At 46.2% G+C, this 22,159-nt stretch overlaps 1 protein-coding gene across 1 annotated transcript in view; it reads left to right on the forward strand.

Annotated features, from left to right (window-relative positions):
- pigl (phosphatidylinositol glycan anchor biosynthesis class L) overlaps nucleotides 1-22,159 on the forward strand; it is a 49,960-nt gene that overhangs the window by 10,264 nt on the left and 17,537 nt on the right. Inside the window, exons 2-3 of the mRNA XM_033045587.1 lie at nucleotides 4,795-4,894; nucleotides 20,154-20,244. Coding sequence (XP_032901478.1) covers nucleotides 4,795-4,894; nucleotides 20,154-20,244 — 191 coding nt within the window. The remainder of the gene's footprint in view (nucleotides 1-4,794; nucleotides 4,895-20,153; nucleotides 20,245-22,159) is intronic.

Here is a 22,159-nt window from a genome sequence, read left to right on the forward strand (position 1 = left end):
TTCCTCCTACACTCCAAAGACGTACAGGTTTGCAGGTTAATTGGCTTGGTAAATGTAAAAATTGTCACTAGTGGGTGTAGGATAGTGTTAATGTACGGGGATCGCTGGTCGGTGCAGACCCGGTGGGCCAAAGGGGCTGTTTCCGCGCTGTATCTCTAAACTAAACTAAACTAAACTAAATTACACTTCCTATACTTTTGATTCACTTGATCCCAGCAAATTCTGCTTGCCTCCTTTTTCTTGACTAGAGCCCCAATATCTCTTGTCATCCTGCTCCTGCCACCCTTGCCTTTTAATCCGACAGGAACATGCTGGCCCAGAACTCTCCCTATCTCTTGTTTAAAAGCTTCCCACTTGCCGGAGGTGCCTTTACCTGCAAACAGCACCCTGCAAGCAATCACCTTTTGTAAGTTCCTATCTAATACCAAAAAAATAAGTATTTTTCCAATTTTCCAATTTCAAACTTCAACGTAGACTATTCCTTTTGTTTTCCATAATTATTTTGAACTTAATAGAATTTTTGTCACAGGTCACAAAGTTCTCCCCCATTAACTCTTCAGTCCCCTGCCCTTGCACCTGTCCCAGGAGAAGGGAGGGTTTTGTAGGGCTATCCACATATCGATTGAGATCATTTTCCCGAACACACTAGCATATTCCACCCCATTCAAGTACTTGGTACAATGGCATTCAGCATGGTTTTCTGGACTAATATGTCAAGCAACCAAATGGAGAACAGGCTATCACAAACCAGGTACAGGTTGAACCTTGATTATCCGGCAACTGATGGTCCATCCACCCCTATAATCCGGACAAGAATCTGAGAGCTCAGTTGAAATTCCGTGAGTGACCACAGGTGGCATGGCGAGTGCTCTTTCCGATCGTGTCCCTACGTCGTGAAATAATGAACTATGCTCTCAATCTTTTCTCTTAACTTTCGCAAACACCATACAGTAAACCCTCATTTTAAGGACCCGTTTAAAAGAGATGTCGGATATAGCGGACGGACCTGCTGATCCATCCCCGGCTCGCACCGTCTCCCTGGTCGTTTAGAGCACCGGCTTCCGATAGTATCAAAGCGAAGGATGATGCGTACAAATTAGCCAGAAAAAGCAGCATACTGGAGGACTGGGAGAAATTCAGAGACCAGCAGAGGAGGACAAAGGGCTTAATTAGGAAAGGAAAAATAGATTATGAAAGAAAACTGGCAGGGAACATAAAAACTGACTGCAAAAGTTTTTATAGATATGTGAAAAGAAAGAGATTAGTTAAAACAAATGTAGGTCCCTTGCAGTCAGAAACAGGTGAGTTGATCATGGGGAACAAGGATATGGCGGACCAATTGAATAACTACTTTGGTTCCGTCTTCACTAAGGAAGACATAAATAATCTGCCGGAAATAGCAGGGGACCGCGGGTCAAAGGCGTTGGAGGAATTGAGTGAAATCCAGGTTAGCCGGGAAGTGGTGTTGGGTAAATTAAATGGATTAAAGGCCGATAAATCCCCAGGGCCAGATAGGCTGCATCCCAGAGTACTTAAGGAAGTAGCTCCAGAAATAGTGGATGCATTAGTAATAATCTTTCAAAACTCTTTAGATTCTGGAGTAGTTCCTGAGGATTGGCGGGTAGCAAACGTAACCCCACTTTTTAAGAAGAGGGAGAGAGAAAACGGGGAATTACAGACCAGTTAGTCTAACATCGGTAGTGGGGAAACTGCTAGAGTCAGTTATTAAAGATGGGATAGCAGCACATTTGGAAAGTGGTGAAATCATTGGACAAAGTCAGCATGGATTTACAAAAGGTAAATCATGTCTGACGAATCTTATAGAATTTTTCGAGGATGTAACTAGTAGCGTTGATAGGGGAGAACCAGTGGATGTGGTGTATCTGGACTTCCAGAAGGCTTTCGACAAGGTCCCACATAAGAGATTAGTTTACAAACTTAAAGCACACGGCATTGGGGGTTCAGTATTGATGTGGATAGAGAACTGGCTGGCAAACAGGAAGCAAAGAGTAGGAGTAAACGGGTCCTTTTCACAATGGCAGGCAGTGACTAGTGGGGTACCGCAAGGCTCAGTGCTGGGACCCCAGCTATTTACAATATATATTAATGATCTGGATGAGGGAATTGAAGGCAATATCTCCAAGTTTGCGGATGACACTAAGCTGGGGGGCAGTGTTAGCTGTGAGGAGGATGCTAGGAGGCTGCAAGGTGACTTGGATAGGCTGGGTGAGTGGGCAAATGTTTGGCAGATGCAGTATAATGTGGATAAATGTGAGGTTATTCATTTTGGTGGCAAAAACAGGAAAGCAGACTATTATCTAAATGGTGGCCGACTAGGAAAAGGGGAGATGCAGCGAGACCTGGGTGTCATGGTACACCAGTCATTGTAAGTGGGCATGCAGGTGCAGCAGGCAGTGAAGAAAGCGAATGGTATGTTAGCTTTCATAGCAAAAGGATTTGAGTATAGGAGCAGGGAGGTTCTACTGCAGTTGTACAGGGTCTTGGTGAGACCACACCTGGAGTATTGCGTACAGTTTTGGTCTCCAAATCTGAGGAAGGACATTATTGCCATAGAGGGAGTGCAGAGAAGGTTCACCAGACTGATTCCTGGGATGTCAGGACTGTCTTATGAAGAAAGACTGGATAGACTTGGTTTATACTCTCTAGAATTTAGGAGATTGAGAGGGGATCTTATAGAAACTTACAAAATTCTTAAGGGGTTGGACAGGCTAGATGCAGGAAGATTGCTCCCGATGTTGGGGAAGTCCAGGACAAGGGGTCACAGCTTAAGGATAAGGGGGAAATCCTTTAAAACCGAGATGAGAAGAACTTTTTTCACACAGAGAGTGGTGAATCTCTGGAACTCCCTGCCACAGAGGGTAGTCGAGGCCAGTTCATTGGCTATATTTAAGAGGGAGTTAGATGTGGCCCTTGTGGCTAAGGGGATCAGAGGGTATGGAGAGAAGGCAGGTACGGGATACTGAGTTGGATGATCAGCCATGATCATATTGAATGGCGGTGCAGGCTCGAAGGGCCGAATGGCCTACTCCTGCACCTAATTTCTATGTTTCTATGTTTCTATCATCATTTCTCCTCACTTTTGGAATTCTGAAGTAGGATAAATGTCTCTCACGGTTACCCCTATTTCCACAATTATTTACAGCACAAAGATTGACCATTTCGCCATTTTTTAACAGGTAAGAAAGTACGCGTTTTGTGTATGTTGGAGGCTGCCATGTCCTCCAGAAGGATGAAGCTGATCTGTGCGTCACGCACTTTGACCCGATGACCTTACGTGCAACCCCCCTATAATAATAACAACTGTTTATTTCTGTTTCTCCCACAAAAATAATACAGGAAGGTGCGGTCAACAGTGGCTAACAAGGGGAAAAGAGAGAATGTGCATCAACCTGCAGGGACTATGTAGACTAAAACCGAGTGTAAACCTTTCCATAGATAGGTGAAGTGAAAATGAAGTGTCACGATGGCGCAGCGGTAGAGTTGCTGCTTTATAGCCCCAGGGACCTGGGTTTGATCCTGACGACGGGCGCTGTCTGTACGGAGTTTGTACGTTCTCCCTGTGACCGTGTGGGTGTTCCGGATTCCTCCCCCACTCCAAAGATGACAGGTTTGTAGGCTAATTGGCTTGGTAAAATTGTAAATTGTCCCTAGTGTGTGTAGGATAGTGTTAGTGTGCAGTAGTTGATGGTCGGCGTGGACTCGGTGGGCCGAAGTGCCTATTTCCACGCTGTATCTCTAAACTAAACTAAAAATAAATTGTTCTCTCCTGCAGTCATAAATAAGAAATGGGGGTTGTTTCCAACACTACTTAGACACTACATTAGTTCCAACGGATAGGAAAGATTTCGAGGGATATGGGCCAGATGCGGGCAAATAGGACTTAGTTGGGGCATTTTGTTCACAATCTGCCACAGGCAATGATGGTCCAATTCTACACGGCCATCGTAGAGTCTGTTCTCACCGTCTCCATCATGGTCTGGTTTGGCTCGGCCACCAAGCACGACACCTGGCGACTGCAGCGAATCGTCCGATCAGCAGAGAAGGTTATTGGGTGCAACCTTCCCTCCATTGACGGACTGTACACTGCAAGGGCCAGGAAGCGAGCGGGCAAGATCATCTCTGACCCCTCTGTCCCTGGCCACAAACTCTGAATCACTTCCCTCTGGAAGGCGACTCCGGACTGTCAAAGCTGCCACAGCCAGACATAAAAACAGTTTTTATCCACGAGTAGTTGCTCTACTCAACAGCCAAAAATCTGCAGCCTCCCTTTGATCTGGTATTTTGTTGATTCACATGCTTGATCAATGGTGTTTTATCATTAATGTTTTATTATTATTAATGTTTAGTGTTTTCTGAATAATTCGTAACTGTCACTCTATGTCATGTTGTTACACGTGGGCGGAGCACCAAGGCAAATTCCTTGTATGTGAATACTTGGCCAATAAACTTACTTACTACTTTGGTTGGCATGGATGAGTTCGGTCGTAGGGCCCTGTTTCGGTGCTGTATGACACTATAACTCTATGACTCTGGATTGGAGGGTGGTAAATGTTATGTCACTATTTGAGAGAAGGGAATAAAGAGAAAGGTGCCTTTTAAGTTATGTCCTGATGTTAGGTCGTAGATGATGGATCAGACATAATCTCATTGAATGGTGAAAAGAAGCTTGATGTACTTAACTTCTTTATTTTCCAGCACTGACGACAGGAAAATCACTTTTGATTACTAGCACTGGAATTACTGTTATGATCTGATCATATCTCATATTTTCAGGGAACTTCTACAATCAAGGAGAGGTTCGTAAGAAGGAACTGGTGCAGAGCTGTGCTGTCCTTGGGATCCCTTCTTCCTACGTAACCATCTTGGATCACAGGTATATACTTGCTGCAACACCTGCACTCTGCATCTATTCATTCGCTTAAGATCTTCATCAACAAAGAGGGATTTGTTGTGTCTGCTAATGTGATTTTTGAGATACATCGTGGAAACAGGCCCTTCAGCCCACCAAGCCTATGCCGACCAATGATTACCCGTACACTAGTTCTATCCTACTCTCGGACCATTTACAGAAGCCAATTAGCCAACAAACCTGCACATCTTTGGGACGTGGGTGGAAACCGGGACACCCAGAGAAAACCTACATAGTCACAGGGAGCATGTGCAAACTCCACACACACAGCACCCGTAGTCAGGATCAAACCCGGGTCTCTGGCACTGTAAGGCAGCAATTCTACCACTGTGCCACCGTGCCGTATCATTTTTAAAAGTGCTTATATCATTTAAAAAAAAAAGTATATTACTTTTATTTTAAGTTTTCTATAAATCAGTTCTCCTGAAATTTGAGTCTTTAGACGTAGTGCCAGCAGACTGTTCACCCATGAAGACATTATGTGCTTGCCTGATAAGGGTGCAGACTATGTTGCTGGAATAAGTGTTTCAGCTATGAGGTGAGGCTAGGTAGACTGGGGTTTTCCTTCATGCAGGAAAGGCTCGGGGTAACCTGAGTGAGGTATACAAAATTACAAGAGGCATAGCCAAAGCATGTCCGAATGTTCTGCCGAGCTTCCTCCTCCAAGAACTGGAATATCTTACAGTGAAATGTCGTCCCTACTACCTGCTGCAGGAATTCACTTTGGTTATCCTGGCAGCAGTCTACATCCCACCTCAGGCTGATGCTTAGCTTGTATTTGAGGAACTACACACTGTAACCAACAGCCTTGAAACAAAGTACCCCAAGGCCTAGTTCATAATAACCAGAGACTTCAATCAGGCAACCTCAAGAGCATGCTTCCAAAATAGTATCAGGTTAGTTTAAACTGGAGTCCCACTGTGTGAAAGGGAATGTGGGAACCTGGGCCCTGTGAATGGGAATGGGCCCCACAGTGTTAGTGGGAATGGGGCCCACAGTGTTAATGGGAATGTGGGAATGGGCCCCACAGTGTTAGTGGGCAGTTGGGAATGGGCCCCACAGTGTTAATGGGCATGTGGCAGGGCTGACAACTCTCACGCTTTGAGCATGAGACTCACGCCCTCAAGCAAACTCTCACGCCCTCACGCTGATCAGAAATTTCTCACGCTCAGTGGTGAGAAATTTTGTGATCAACGAAAATTTCAAAACTCGGATAAATTGCATGATCCGCGGGTGTTGGAGAGCCGGGGCTGCGGGAGGGATGGGAGCAGAACCAGCGGCGGGAACAGATGCGGGGAGCCGGGACTTGCGAGTGTTTGCAGCGCTGTCGAGTGTTTGCAGGGCTGACGCTGCAGCTCCGGCCATGGAGCACTCCGGACAGTGCAAGAGTCCCGGGCCGCGGAGCCGTCGGAAGCGTCGCGCTGCTGCCGCGAGAGTCTCTGTGCCGAAGGGACAGACTCTCAAAGGGAGGTGGAGAGAGAGAGAGAGGGGAAGGATACATGGAGACAGTGGGGGGGAGAGAGAGGGGTGAGAGGAGAGAGAGAGGGGAGACGGAGGGGGCGTGAATGGAGAGCGAGAAGAGGGAGGGGGGGGGAGAGAGGGGAAAGAGGGAAGAGAGGGGGTGGAGAGGGTAGGAGAGAATGAGAGAGAGGGGGAAGAGAGAGAGGGGTGGTAAAAGAAGAGGGAGAGAGGGGGGAAAGAGAGAGATGGGGGGGCAAAGAGAAAGAGGAGATAGAGACAGAGGAGAAAGAGAGTGGGGAGAGAGAGAGCCAGGGGGGGGGGTGAGGTGGGAGGGAGAAATGGTGGAGAGAGTGAGAGATGAGGGAGAGAAGGGGGCAAGAGAGAGAGATGAGAGGAGAGACAGAGAGAGGGGAGAGTGTGTAGAGAGGGAGAGATAGAGAGGGAGGGGGAAAGAGAGAGAGAGAGGGGGGAAGAGAGGGAGAGAGAGAAGAAAGAGAGGGGGAGAGAGAGAGGGTGGGGGGAGAGAGTTAGGGGAAAGAGGGGAGAGAGAGTTAGGGGAAAGAGGGGAGAGAGAGTTAGGGGAAAGAGGGGAGAGAGAGTTAGGAGAGGGAGAGAGGAGAGAGGCAGAGAGTGAGGTGGGAGGGAGAGGGGGAGAGAGAGGGGGGCGAGAGAGTTAGGAGAGAGAGGGGGGGAGAGGGGGAGAGTGAGGTGGGAGGGAGAGAGAGGGGGAAGAGGGGGAGAGAGAGGGGAGAGAGGGGGAGAGAGAAGAGAGAGGGAAGGGGAGAGAGTAAGAGGGGTGAGACGAGAGGAGAGAGCGGGAGAGAGGGAGAGAGAGGGATGAGAGAGGTGGGAGGGAGAGAGAGAGGGGGGAGAGGGGGATAGAGAGGCAGGGCTGCCAACTCCCACGCATTGAGCGTGAGAATCACGCATTTCACCAAATTCTCACGCTGATCACAAATTTCTCTTGTGAGATATTCTGTGATCAACGAAAATTTAAAAACTCATATCAACTGCATGGGCCGCGGGTGTTGGAAGCGGAAGCAACGGCGGGGACAGATGCGGACGGGGAGCGGGTCTTGAGAGTGTTTGCTGGGCTGGCGAGTGTTTGCTGGGCTGGCGAGTCGCTCACTGCAGCTCCGGCCATGGAGCAGCCTCAGTGCAAGAGTCCCGGGCCGTCGGAGGCGTCAAAGCGTTGCGCCGCTGCCGTGAGAGTCTCTGTGCCGAATTCGCCCAGGTGACCGGCATGGATCAGGCTGCGGCTCGGTGCATCCTGGAGGACAACCAGTGGCTGCTGGAAGTAAGTACCAAGCACTGGGTAGATATGGTGGAAGATAGTGGACTTCAAATGGGGGTGGTTGGAGAAAGCATCCTGCTTGCCTGCTAGATTTTCACTTGCTGTAACTGCAGGAAAAATGTTCCAGATGTTGGGGGCGTTCAGAACCATGGGTCACAGTTTAAGAATAAAGGGTGGGCCAGTTAGGACTGAGATGAAAACAAACTTTCTTCACGCAGAGAGTTGTGAATCTGTGGAATTCTCTGCCACAGAAGGCAGTGCAGGCCAATTCACTGGATGTTTTCAAGAGAGAGTTACATTTAGTTCTTGGGGCTAACGACTTCAAGGGATATGGGGAAAAAACAGGAAAGAGGTACTGATGAATAGCCATGATCATATTGAATGGCAGTGCTGGCTCGAAGGTCAGATGGCCTATTCCTGCACCTATTTTCTGCTTGAGTATATGGCAATAAAACTCGATCACTTGATTTTGAAGCATTCATGCATGGTGGAGGTATAATGTAGTCATAGAGTGATACAGTGTGAAAACAGGCCCTTCGGTGCAACTTGCCCACACCCGCCAACATGTCCCAGCTATGCCACCTGCTTTTGGTCCATACCTCCAAACCTGTCCTATCCATGTATCAGTCTAACTTTTTCTTAAATGTTGGGATGGTCCCTGCCTCAACTACCTCCTCTGGCAGCTTGTTCCATACACCCAACACCCTTTGTGTGGATAAAGTTACCCCTTAAAAAGTTACCTCTTAAAAATACTTCATACAAAAAACATTGAAATCATACTTCTACAGTGCACTAAAACATGATTTGAATACATCAAATTTCAAAAAGTTCCTACCCTGGGAGGGGGGGGGGGGAACACACCCTTCTTCCACACCCTCTCCCCACTCGGTTGCTCCACTCCCTCACCGGGTACCCCCAAGATCAGTGATCGCACAGCTTCCCCCCTTTCAAAAACGCTCCAATCCAATTTAAAGCATATATATTGCATTCAAGTGTAAGTTAAAAGACTTGCTACAGTTTGCACCACATTGCACAATTTCAAGCTGAAAAATGCAAATGTTTCATATAGCGACCGGGACACCCCCCCCCCCCCCCCCCCCCCCCCCCCCCCCGGTCGCTATACTCCCTCGGGCTTGGTCTCTCGCAATTTCTCACTCCCAACTCTCACCCAATGTTGGCAGCCCTGATGTGGGAATGGGCCCCACAGTGTTAGTGGGCAGTTGGGAATGGGCCCCACAGTGTTAGTGGGCATGTGGGAATGGGCCCCACAGTGTTAGTGGGCAGTTGGGAATGGGCCCCACAGTGTTAGTGGGCATGTGGGAATAGGCCCCACAGTGTTAGTGGGCAGTTGGGAATGGGCCCCACAGTGTTAGTGGGCGGTTGGGAATGGGGCCCACAGTGTTAGTGGGCAGTTGGGAATGGGCCCCACAGTGTTAGTGGGCATGTGGGAATGGGCCCCACAGTGTTAGTGGGCAGTTGGGAATGGGCCCCACAGTGTTAGTGGGCATGTGGGAATGGGCCCCACAGTGTTAGTGGGCAGTTGGGAATGGGCCCCACAGTGTTGGTGGGCATGTGGGAATGGGCCCCACAGTGTTAGTGGGCAGTTGGGAATGGGCCCCACAGTGTTAGTGGGCATGTGGGAATAGGCCCCACAGTGTTAGTGGGCAGTTGGGAATGGGCCCCACAGTGTTAGTGGGCGGTTGGGAATGGGGCCCACAGTGTTAGTGGGCAGTTGGGAATGGGGCCCACAGTGTTAGTGGGCAGTTGGGAATGGGGCCCACAGTGTTAGTGGGCAGTTGGGAATGGGCCCCACAGTGTTAGTGGGCATGTGGGAATGGGCCCCACAGTGTTAATGGGCAGTTGGGAATGGGGCCCACAGTGTTAGTGGGCAGTTGGGAATGGGGCCCACAGTGTTAGTGGGCAGATGGGAATGGGGCCCACAGTGTTAGTGGGCAGATGGGAATGGGGCCCGGCTGTGAGACAATGTGGGGATTGCTGTTTTTTTAGATCAATGAAGCTGAAAAATATTTTGCATACTTTTTTTAATTATTCACTTTCTAATTGCTATTGGCAATGCCAACATTTGTGGTTCATTTCTCTCGTGTCTCCATTTGTTGTCCTTGAGAAGAGGGTGTTAAACCACATTTTGTGAACCACATACATGTCTCTTGTAAAACTCCGTGTTCAGTGGGTATTGAATTTGCAGATTTAGATCCTGTGACAGTGAAGGAACAGTGAAATAATTCCAAGTCGGGTCAGAAGGAAACCTGCAGGTGGCAATGTTCCCTTTTTCTTGGTGGTGGATACTTAGCATTTGGAACGTGCTATTAGAGTAATGTTAGCAAAATAAGTGGATGTATTTTTGTGCACTGGTGTGGAGAGAAAGAATTTTTGGTATAGTGGATGGGCTGATAATCACCTGGGGAATTGTAGGCTGGATGATGTTGGCTTCATCGAAACTACTCGTGCTAAGATTCCATCGGACAAATAACAAGGGCCTGACAGATACGCAAGGCTTTGCAGTTTCAGTAGACGAGTCACATGCTGTGGAATACGTGCCTCTGTCCTTTGCTTGTAACCAGTTAAGAATTAAATTTTTCCGAAGATTGTCCTCTGCGATGAAGATCTCAGGAACAATTTGCATTTACACTATAAAATTATGAAAGGCATAGATAGGGCTGGCAGTAGGAACCTTTTTCCCAGGATGGAAATATCAAATGCTAGAGGGCACAGCTTTAAGGTGAGAGGAGCAAAGTTTATTTATTTGTTTATTTTTTATTTGTTCCGAACAAGTAAAGACATAAATAGGAATAAATAACAACAACAAAATCGAAATAGTCAAACAATTAGACATTCCAGGCAATATTTGCAAAGCAATGAAAAGCATAAAGCAAAATTTAAATGTCTTTAAAACACTTTTTCTTTACAAGCTCGAAAAGGAGTGAGAAGAAGAATAACTTATTTAATCTCACCCCTTCTCCCTAAACCCTTCTTCCATATTTAATTATTAATTAATAATAATAATAATACCCCAGACAATTTTTAGAGATGCATACAAACATATATATACATACAACTGATATACACTTACAAGTAATATGTATGAAGTAACCAAAAAACATAAATAAATAATAAACAAAATAATAAACAAACACCAACCCCTGTTTGTCAACCATCCCCTTCATCCCTGTACCTTGTGTAAAAAAGTTTTTTGTATGTTATTTTGAACTGGTTCATGTTTGGACATTGCTTTAACTCCACATTCAAACTGTTCCACAATCCTACTCCACAGACCGAAATACAAAAAGTTTTTCTGGTCATGCGGACTCTTTGTACCTTAAAATTAAATATTCTTCTTAAATTATAACCCCCCACTCGCTCATTTAATAATTTTTGTATATTTCCAGGTAAGTTTTTATTTTTGGCCCTAAACATTATCTGTGCTGTTTTAAATGCAACCAAATCTGCTAATTTTAATAATTTTGACTGTAAGAATAATGGATTAGTGTGATCCAGATACCTGACATTGTGAATAATAAGTAAAGGAAATGTGTGGGGCAAGTTTTTATTTTTTTTTACACCGTGGGTGGTGAGTGCCAGGAACATGCTGCCGGATGTGGTGGTTGAAGCCAATAAGATAGTGGCTGTTTAAGAGATTTTGGGTTAGGCACGTGGATATGGAGGTATATGGAGTCTGAAGAAGGGTCTCGACATGAAACGTCGCCAATTCCTTCTCTGCTGCCTCACCCGCTGAGTTTCTCCAGCATTTTGTGTCTACCTTGGATTATTTACAGGCAGATAAGAGTTGGTCTTGGCATCATGTTAGGCACAGGAATTGAGTCGAGGGGCCTATTCCAGTGTTGTATTACTCTGTTCTATTACCCACTCAGTAGATTTGTTTACCTGGCTAGTGATAGGTGGATACACACTCGCCTGTATCCACCCAGCCATGGACGAAAATCCCGGGGGGGGATGGACAGGGGGGCCCGTTCCCTTCATGTTTTGAGAGGTGGTGGACAATCCCTCCACCATGTTTTGTAATCCTGATTTAATTCGGAGAAAAAAAAATAATTAAAAACTCCGCTTTCTGCGAGACAGTGGGGGTGGGACTGATGATTGAGGGCGCCGATTGGACGAGAGACGGCGGTCAGCAGGCAGTGGGGGGGGAGGCGGGACATGATGATTCAGCGTGACGATTGGAGGAGGGAGGTGTCGGTCAGAGGCGGAAGTAGGGGGGTGGGACTGAGGATAGAGCGCGGTGATTGGAGGAGGGAGACATCCTGGTGGAGCAAAGATCATAGAGCGGAGCTTGAATCGGCCCCTTCGCGGGGCTTTTCATCAGCCGGCGTGGCTTAAAATCGGCCGCGGGATCTTCCACTGCCCCGTCTCCGCACTAGTTATCTTTGCTCCTAGGAAATGGGGCCGAAAATTACCCATGAATCTGCCCATGACTGTACTACATCTTTATCGTGGAGTGGGCTATCTTGCTTGCTATGGGATCTTTGGTCCTGCCCCTCCTCTCTTCCAGCTTTCTTTCCACTCTCACCACACTTGAACTGAAGAAGGATCCCTGCCTGAAACATCACCTATCCATGTTCTCCAGAAATGCTGCCGGACCCCCTGAGTTACTCTAGCACATTGTGTCTAGATCTGTTTAAAATGGTCTCAAATACTTCATCCTTTCCTGTGCAGTCATTTACAGAGTCCTGCCTACTGTGAGGATGGGAGTGTGCTCAGACTGTCGTCTCTGCTGTTTAATTGCCCAACACTAGGTCGGCACCTTTTTTTTTTCCGATAAACGCCTGATCCTGCACACATTAGTATTCATTGAGGCAGCCAGACCTTCATGCTTCGATGAGGTTGGAGACTGTGGTTAACACAATGCAGTAGCAATTCTCTGAACCCACTTTGCAGTCAAAATGCAGGAAATGGAACTGTGAAGGGAAGTACTTAGCAGATACAAAATGCATCAATAAATTCATGAGAAAATTAGTCTGATTCATTTTATCTATGACAGCTTTCTTGTAAAAACCCTAAACCAATCCCACCGCCAACACTCTGCCAGCAGCCTCAATGTTTCTTTAATATCACATTTAGCAAGGTACAGTGAATTTATTTTTTGCATACAGTTCAGTAAAATTATTGCCATACATAAATACAATCCCAGATTGTACAAAGTGTATAGAACCAACCCACTGAGACGGTATGCAAGAGTCGCCGGGTTTAGCACCGTCTCACAGCCGCAGCTGCAGATGGTCATAAAGGCCCGTTGCAGCCGTCGCCTCTGTCCAGATCGTCCCGTGAACCGTCGTCCCTCTCCTCGCCCGGCCATCTTCAGCCTTTGTGCCCCTGGGGGTATCTCCCGCAGCTGACCTTGAGGGCGCGGAAGGCAAGATCCTGGTTCTTCAAACCTTGTGTTAATCCGAACTATTCTCACTGACTCCTCATCCTCTTCTTCAATGCCCTTTTTCGATCCACAGTTAATCCCACTGTCCTGCTCTCTGCACGTCCTGCATCCATATCAAACTAACCCCATTGTCCTATTCTCTCAGCCCTGTATTAGTTTTTAGTTTAGTTTAGTTTGGAGATACTGTGTGGAAACTGATTCTTCGGCTCACCGAGTCCATGCTGACCAGTGATCTCACACACTAACTCTATCACTTAGGACAATTCATAATTTTACCAAATCCAATTAACCAACAAACTTGTGGACTTACAAATCTTTGGAGTAGGGGAAGAAACCGGAACACTGAGAAAACTCATGCAGGTCACGGGGAGAACGTACAAGCTCCGTACAGACAGCACTCGTAGTCAGGATCAAACCTGGGTCTCCGCCGCTGTGAAGCAGTAACTCTACCACTGCGCCACCGTGCCGCCTCAAACCACTGTGCAAAACCAAATCTCATCCCCATACTGAAGTAGTGGCATGGATCCCTACCATCTACTGCTCCAGTTAAGAACGGAGGCAGCTTGTGGAATTGGGTTATGGTAATTGCAGAATGGGGGAGAACTTGGTCATGTATGCCTGCCTGAGTCTTTGAGAAACAGAGCAAGCAGAACCCGAGACAACACTGGACTTGCACATGCAGTAATCCAAAGCAAGTAACCAACAGTAAAATAACCACCAAAAACAAGACCTTGGTTTAAGGTAAGGAGGCAAAGATTTATTAGGAACCCATGGGGCAACATTTGGACATCTTCCAGTCCAGTCTCTTGCCCATGGCTAAAGAGGGTCCTATAATCGCTATCAATGCCCCGCAATCTTCCATGTGTAGGAAAGAACTGCTAATGCTGGTTTAAATCGAAGGTAGACACAAAATGCTGGAGTAACGCAGCTGGAGAGAAGGAATGGGTGACGTTTAGGATCAAGACTTCCTCTGACTGATCTGATCGACCCGAAACGTCACACATTCCTTCTCTCCAGAGATGCTGCTTGCCCCGCTGAGTTACTCCAGTATTTTGTGTGTACCCCCTCAATCTTTTCCCTTGCTTGCTTGGTCTTAGCAAATTTTTTGATTAAGGACTTTCTTACTTTCTTTATATTTTTTACGGGCCTAGTCTGATATCAGCTTCCTGAACCCTATGGTTTTTTTTTTAGTCTAAAGTTACAATCCCTCTTGTCATCCAAAGTTACCAAATTTTGTTAACGTTATCTTCATCCTCACGTCCTGAACACCAGTCAACTGGCCTTTAAAATTCTCTCAAATATCAGATGTGGATTCACTCAACCTGTACCCTTTTGTTCTTGATTCCCTAACTCTGGGGGGAAAAAACCTTTGTGCACTCACCCCATCTATGCCCCTTATGATGTTATAAACCTCATTAAGATCGCCTTTCAGTCTCCTACGCTCCAAAGACTAAAATCCCAACCTACCCAACCTTTATATTCACTTAGAAAGGAGTCAAGAATATTTAATTGTCATATGCACTGGGAATGGAACAATTACATCCATACTTGCTGCATCTTTACAGGCCCATTAATGCAGTAAAACAACAAAAATCAATAATATAAATGATCTGTAATGCTGTGTAATCACATCCAATCAGAGTAAATTGACTTGTGTAGCCAGGAATTGATTAGGAGGAGACAATGCGATTTTCGTGCAGGGGAAATTGTGTTTCACAAATCTGAGCTTTTTTGAGGAGACAACTGGGAAAATTGATGGTGGGGTTGCAGATGAGGTTAACGTGCAGTTTAGCAAGGCCTTTGACCAAGTCCTGCATCATATTCTCTTGCAGAAGGTTTGGGATCCAAGGTGTGTTTGGAAACGGGATCTAAAATTGACGCTGATCGGAGGAAAAAGGTTGTCATCGAGGGGTGTTTCTCTGACTGGAAGTCTGCAACCAATCGTCCATTATTTCCAGGAGGTGTTCTGTGGTTTTCCCACAATGCGAACAAAATACTTGTTTAATTTGCCTGATTTTTCCCACTATTTTCCAATATAATTCCTTGTATATCAAACTGTAACGCGCCCATATTAACTTTACTTAATCTTTTCCTGGTTGTACTGTATATTTGTAGATGATGCTACAATCTGTTTTCACATTTCTTGCCAATCTACTCTCACGGTCTGTTTTAACGTCTTATTAATGACTTGGCCCTCTGCTGAAGGAATATATATATATATTACTTTGATATTATACACTATTTCTTTAGCCATTACAGTTTTACTGTTATAACGTTTAAGTTTGCCAATCACACCTTCATCGTAAGAATAAGGTTTAAGACTCTGTTCTCAGATTCAATTAAATGTTTTTCAATCTTGATTCTGCATTCCATATTATGATTACTCTTCTGTGAAGTTTAGTTTAGAGATACAGCGTGGAAACAGGCACCTTTGGCCTGCCGAGTCTGCACTGACGAGCGATCCCTGCACATTGACATTACCCTACACACACACACTGTCTTTGGAGTGTGGGAGAAAACAGATGATCTTGGAGAAAACCAACGCAGTCACGGGGAGATCGTACAAACTCCGTACAGACAGCACTCGTAGCCGGGATCGAACCCGGGTCTCTGGCGCTGTAAGGCAGCAACTCCACTGCTGCACCACCGTGCTGCCCTTTATATCCAAGACCATCAATTATCTTCGGTAGACAAAAGTGCTGGAGAAACTCAGCGGGTGCGGCAGCATCTATGGAGCGAAGGAAATAGGCAACGTTTCGTCCCGAAACGTTGCCTATTTCCTTCACTCCATAGATGCTGCCGCACCCGCTGAGTTTCTCCAGCACTTTTGTCTACCTTCGATTTTCCAGCATCTGCAGTTCCTTTACCTTTCTCATTGCAGGGTACAAATTAGCATGTTCCGTTATTGATTTCATAGCACACTGATTTAGAAATGAAGGTAAGCATTCAAAGATCACATTGTGTGTCGCAGCGCCCCAAGGTCACCTTGTTAGTAGCAAGCTCTACAAAGTTCCGAGGTGTCAGTCTCATTATGTTACCTGCCCCCTCGGAACTTTGTAGAGCTTGCTACTAACAAGGTGACCTTGGGGCGCTGCTCTAGCTGGCACACACTTTATGCAGTTGAAGTTTACTTATTCACAACTATTTAAAATAACAAGCTTCAAATACTTTAATTGCGAATGTGATTTTAACCAGCACATTTATAAAATGAAAAGAAAGTCACTCCCTTGCCCACCAAAGTCGACCCTACTTCTGTAGAAACAAGGAATTGCAAATGCTGGTTTACAAAAGAAGACAGAATGCTGGAGTCACTGAGCAGGTCAGGCAGCATCTCTGGAGAACATGGATAGGTGACCTTTTGAGTCGGGACCCTTCTTCAGGCTGGTTGTGGGGATGGGGACAGAAAGCTGGAAGAGAGGAGGAGCAGGACAAAGCTTGGCAGGTTGACACGGGTGAGGGGGGTTATTTGATAGGTAGATGTTTGGACAAAGGCCAGAGATGAAAAGACAGAAGGTGTGAGACACACACGTTGAGAATGTTCCTCTTTAAATGTACTCTTGGTTACCTTTTTAATCACCCTTTCTGCAGCGTTGTCAGTCACCAGCCATTACTTTGTTAGAACCACAAAATGACACGGGGTCATAAGATGTTTTGTATGTTCTAATTACGTATGAAAATACTCATTACATTGAACTGTTATTATATTGATTTTCAGAAAGCCTTTGATAATGTGCCACATGGGAGGTTGCGACAGAAGATGAGAGCCCACGGTATCAAAGAATGGATAGCAGGTTGGCTGGGTGGCAGTGACAATAAAGGGGGCTTTTTCTGGTTGGCTAGTGGAGTTCCGCAGGGCTCGGTGCTGTGGCCGCTGCTCTTCATCTTGTATATTAATGATTTGGATGAGGGGATTGAAGGCTTTTTGGCTAACTTTGTGGATGATATGAAAATAGGTGGAGGGGCAGGTAGTGTAGAGACAGCAGGGACTCTGCAGAAGGACTTGGACAGGTTGGGAGAGTGGGCAGATGGAATATAATGCAGCAAAGTGTGGAGTCATACATTTTAGTAGTAGGAAGAAAGGCGTAGATTATTTTCTAAATGGGGAGAGAATCCAGAAATCTGTGGTGCAAAGGGACTTGGGAGCTGGTGCAGGATTCCCAAAAATGTTAATCTGCAAGTCGAATCAGTAGTAAAGAAAGCAAACGCAATGCTATCATTTATTTCAAGAGGGCTTGTATACAAAAACAGGGATGTAATGCTGAGGCTCTATAAGGCGCTGGTCAGGCCGCATTTAGAATATTGTGAGCAATTTTAAACACCATATCTGAGGATGTGCTGGCTCTAGAGGGTCCAGAGGAGATTTACAAGAATGATCCCAGGAATGAGTAGGTTAACCTATGATGAGCGTTTGTCGGCACTGGGCCTGTACTCGCTGGAGTTTTGAAGAATGAGGGGAAGTGAAACATGCAGAATAGTGAAAGGCTTGGATAGAGTGGATGTGGAGAGGATGTTTCCACAAGTGGGAGAGTCTAGGACTAGAGGCATAACCTCAGAATTAAAGAACATTCTTTTAGGAAGGTAGATAATGTTTAAGAAGGAACTGCAGATGCTGGAAAATCGAAGGTAGATAAATATGTTGGAGAAACTCAGCGGGTGAGGCAGCATCTATGGAGCGAAGGAAATTGGTGACGTTTTAGGAAGGAATTTCTTTAGTAAGAGGGTGAATCTGTGGAATTCTTTCCCGCAGAAGGCTGTGGAGGCCGTCAGTGAATATATTTAAGGTAGAGATAGATAGATTTTTGATTAGTATGAGAGGTTAGTGTCAGAAGTTATGGGGAGAAGGCAGCAGAATGGGGTTCCGAATGCTGTTTATTGTCATTTGAACATTAGTTCAAACAAAATTATGTTTCTGCAGTCATAACAAACAACAAAAAAAACAAAAAACACAATTACACAATTCCACACAAACATCCATCACAGTGAATACCCAAACATCTCCTCACCGTGATGGAAGGCAAAAGTCTTATCTCTTCCCTGTTTTCTGTTCTTATTCTTCTCCCGCAGTCAAGCAGTCAAACTGCTGCATCGAGCTGATCGAGGCTCATGATGTTAGATGTTAAAGCCCCCGACGGGCGATGGTAAGTCCCGCGGCCGTTTAAGCCGTGCCGGGCGATGTAAGGCCCCTGCTCCGGGTCGATTTAAACCCCTCGATTCGGGCGGGAGAAGATGCCGTTGCGGGAGCTCCGAAAAGCGGTCTCCCACCAGGGACCCGCGAGCTCCCGATGTTACCGTCCACAGGGCCTGCAGCCGGAGCCTCCGAAGCTCCGAAGTCGGGTCACAAAAAAAGACAGACGGACTGCAGAGGCCGCTGATGCGAGGCGCCGCCATCTTACATCAGAGTAGGAGGGAGAGATAGATCAGCCATGATTGAATGGCGGAGTTGATTTGATGGACTGAATGATCTAATTCTACTCCTATCTATTATGATCTTATGAACTTAAAAAAATAAAATACCCTACTACACGGTATATTGGCACCCTGCTCTTTAACATATATTGAACTGGCCGACCAATCCACCAGATCAACATTAAGTGATATGGGTGCTGGAAAGTGAGCAGAGGTAAAAGATTCACCACAATATTATTGAATGATAGAGAAGGCACAAGGAATGAAAATAGCCTATTGCTGTCAGCTTCTTGTATTATTTGCATACACACAGTTTCACCTGCATTGATAAAGGGGCAGGCAATGGACTTTGCCCAGGATGAGCATACTATAAACTGAGTGTGTTGACAATCTACTGTGCTACAGAGCAACCAGGCCCAAACTAAGTACGTTGGCTTCTTCCATATTTGTAATGGTGGTGGATAAAAAGCCAAATATCCATTGATATAGCATCCATCTCACTCAAAGTAAACTTACATCAGACATCGATTTACAAGAGCCTTGTTGAGAAGATGAGAAATAAATAAAGTCAGTACCAGGAACAAGACAAACCAGAAGCTCTGAAACTCAATGGACATTACACCCATCCGTGCCTAGAACCTTCCTATTATACTCATCTGAAGGGGGTTCTTGCCAGGAACAGAATTCCGAAAAATGCCATTGAAACCTACAAAATGCCATTGAAACCTACAGTTGGATGAATGAGATTGTTACAGGATTAATCTAAATGTTTCCCATACAAGAGGTCACAGTCTCAAAGTAAAGAGCTGGCCATTTCAGACTGAGATGAAAATACATTTCTTCTAGTGGGTGTGAATCTGAAATTCTCTAGATGGCTGTGGGAAATTCTCTAGATGGCTCTGTTGCTGGATATATTCAAAATACAGGTGAAACATTTTTGAATATCATTGGAACTGAGGAAGATAGGAGTAGTATGGAAAAGTGGTGCAGAGGTAACAGATCTGCCTTGATTTGAATGAATGGTAGTATGGGTGTAAAAAGCTGAATAGATTACTTCTGGATCTATTTAAAACAATACAGCACACAAATTGTGTTTTGTTCTTATCACATTGACTTAGCTTTTTGTCATTTGCTGTTATATTTCTGCATCTGTTCTCATGATGAAGCCTTGTATTCCAGGATAGTTGAAATGTCTTCCTTTTGAGGGCCATGCGATGTCTGTTCTTCTATTTGGTGGAGCCCTCTCTTCCATGTCCACCATTTCCAAGACTTTTGCTCTCAACAACTCCCAGACCAGATCAGTAGTAGAGTTGCCCCGAGTCCTCGCCTTTCATCCAACTAGCCCTGCAGCCAACACATCATCCTTTGCCATTTCTGCAAGCAGCAATTTTGATTCCCCTTTCCATTCCACAACCCTGTCTGTCCTCAGCCTTCTCCATTGCCAGGTTAAGACCATGTGGAAGTTCAATAGGTTGAGCTTTTTCACAAGCACTGTTTATTGCAGGGCCACACAGAGACCAGGCTGGCGTGCAGTCAGACCAGTTGCCACATGATAAAGCCGTGGAAGCATTATCATGAAGTTGATGGAACAAGCAGGATTCCAAGATTTCCTTTTCTGTTCACATCTGAGTTTATTAAAATGTTATGTTTTGTAGAGATCTTCCAGACCATCCCAGAGTACGATGGGACCCAGAGCTTATTGCTCTGCTTATCCTCGACTACATGACAATGCATCATATCAACCTGGTGAGTCCAAGTACTGCCTTGCTTTCTGATCTCACTGGTTTTAGTTGATAATTTCCTCGGCACAAATGCTCGACAATGTCAATGAGTTTTGACCTTTGTCTTTGGCTAGGTTATTTTTAACTCCCTTTGACAGTAAGTATTTTATGTTGCGCATTTCATCGATCCAGTCGCACATTATCTTTATTTCCAGGAAGAGTATTTCTCTCCACCTTCAGTGTAAGACAACCCCAATGATGTTTCGTTTCGTTTAGAGATACTGTGCAGAAATAGGCCCTTCGGCCCACCAAGTCCGTGCTGATCAGCAATCCCCGCACACCAGCACTATCCTACACACTACCGCCAAATTTTATTGAAGCCAATTAACCTACAAACCTGTATGTGTTTGGAATGTGGGAGGAAACTGGAGCACCAGGAGAAAACCCACGCGGTCACGGGGAGAACGTATAAACTCCGTACAGACGGCACCCGTAGTCTGGATCAAACCTGGGCCTCTGGTGCTGTAAGGCAGCAACTCCCAGTTCCCAAAAACGTGCGAGTTTGTAGGTTAATTGACCTCTGTAAATTGCTCCTTGTATGCTGGAGAGTGTAGGGAGTGGATGCGAGCGGGATAACATAGAATAGTGGGAATGGTGATTGATGGTCACCGCGGACTCAGTGGGTGGAAGGGCCTGTTCCTCTAAACTAATCACATCCTCCCATCCCCACCCCTTTCTCCTTCAGCATAGTGCTTGCTCAGCATCTCCTTGGTTCACTCATTCCTCCCAAGCCATCCTCTCCCCAGGTACTTTCCCCACAATCACAGAGATATAACACCTTGTCCTTATATCTCCTCTCTCAACTCCATCCAGGGACCCTGACAATCCTTCCAGGTGAGACAGAGTTTCACATGCACCTCCTCTAACCTCAGCTATTGCATCCAGTGTTCCTGATGCGGGGTACAGTACATTAGCAAAACAAAGTGTAGGCTCAGCAACTGTTTCGTTAAACACTTACGCTTGGTCTGCCAAGGCCTACTGGATCTATCAGTTGCCAACTACTTTAAAGGTTCAATGGTTAATTTATTGTCACATACACCAATTGGTGTAGTGAAATTCGAGTTGCCATTGCAGCACACTAATAAGAATACAACACAACATTAAAGAGGAATTTAAAATTAAACATAAAAACATCCCCCCACAATGGTTCCCACTGTGAGGGAAGGCACAAAGTCCAGTCCTCGTCCTCTTGTTCACCCATAGTCGGGCCTATTGAGGCCTTTGCAGTCGCCGCTACGGCGGCCCGATGTTTCAGGCCCTCTCGCTAGATGATGGTGCTCCGGCGTCGGCAGAACCCTCACAGCGGCTTGGAATATCTGGAACGGCCGCTTCCTTACACCGCGGCTCCCGAAGCCAACAGGCTGCGCTGGTCAGAGCTCCGACACTGGCGATCTCGGCAAGAGATCCCAGGCTCTACGGTGTTAAAGTCAGCGCCGCCGCCCGCGGCTGGCCGCTCCACAGACACGCAGCTCCGCGATGTTCCATCGGTGGACTCAGCACACCGGAGCTCCAGCACAGCAACCCGGGCAAGACATCGCCCGCTCCGCGATAGTGCTCCAGCGCTGTGCCGCCGCCGAAGCCAAGGTTCTGGCCGGTCCCGACAGGAAACGCTGCTCCAGTCCCGATGGACGGGGCGAAAATGCGGCTCTGAGGAAAGCCGCCTCTCCGACCAGGTAGGGACCGAGAAATACAGTTTTCCCCTTCCCCCTCACCCCCCACACATAAAAAGAATACACCTCCAAACAAAACACTTTTTAACATACTAAAAATAATAAAAGTGTGAAAGGACGGAGAGCTGCAGGCAGGGCAGCCATACCCAACTGGTCGGCGCCCCCTTTAACTCCCATTCTCATACTGACCTTGTGTGTAGGAAGGAACTG

The sequence above is a fragment of the Amblyraja radiata genome, chromosome 28, assembly GCF_010909765.2.
Source record: "Amblyraja radiata isolate CabotCenter1 chromosome 28, sAmbRad1.1.pri, whole genome shotgun sequence".
Lineage (NCBI taxonomy): Eukaryota > Metazoa > Chordata > Chondrichthyes > Rajiformes > Rajidae > Amblyraja > Amblyraja radiata.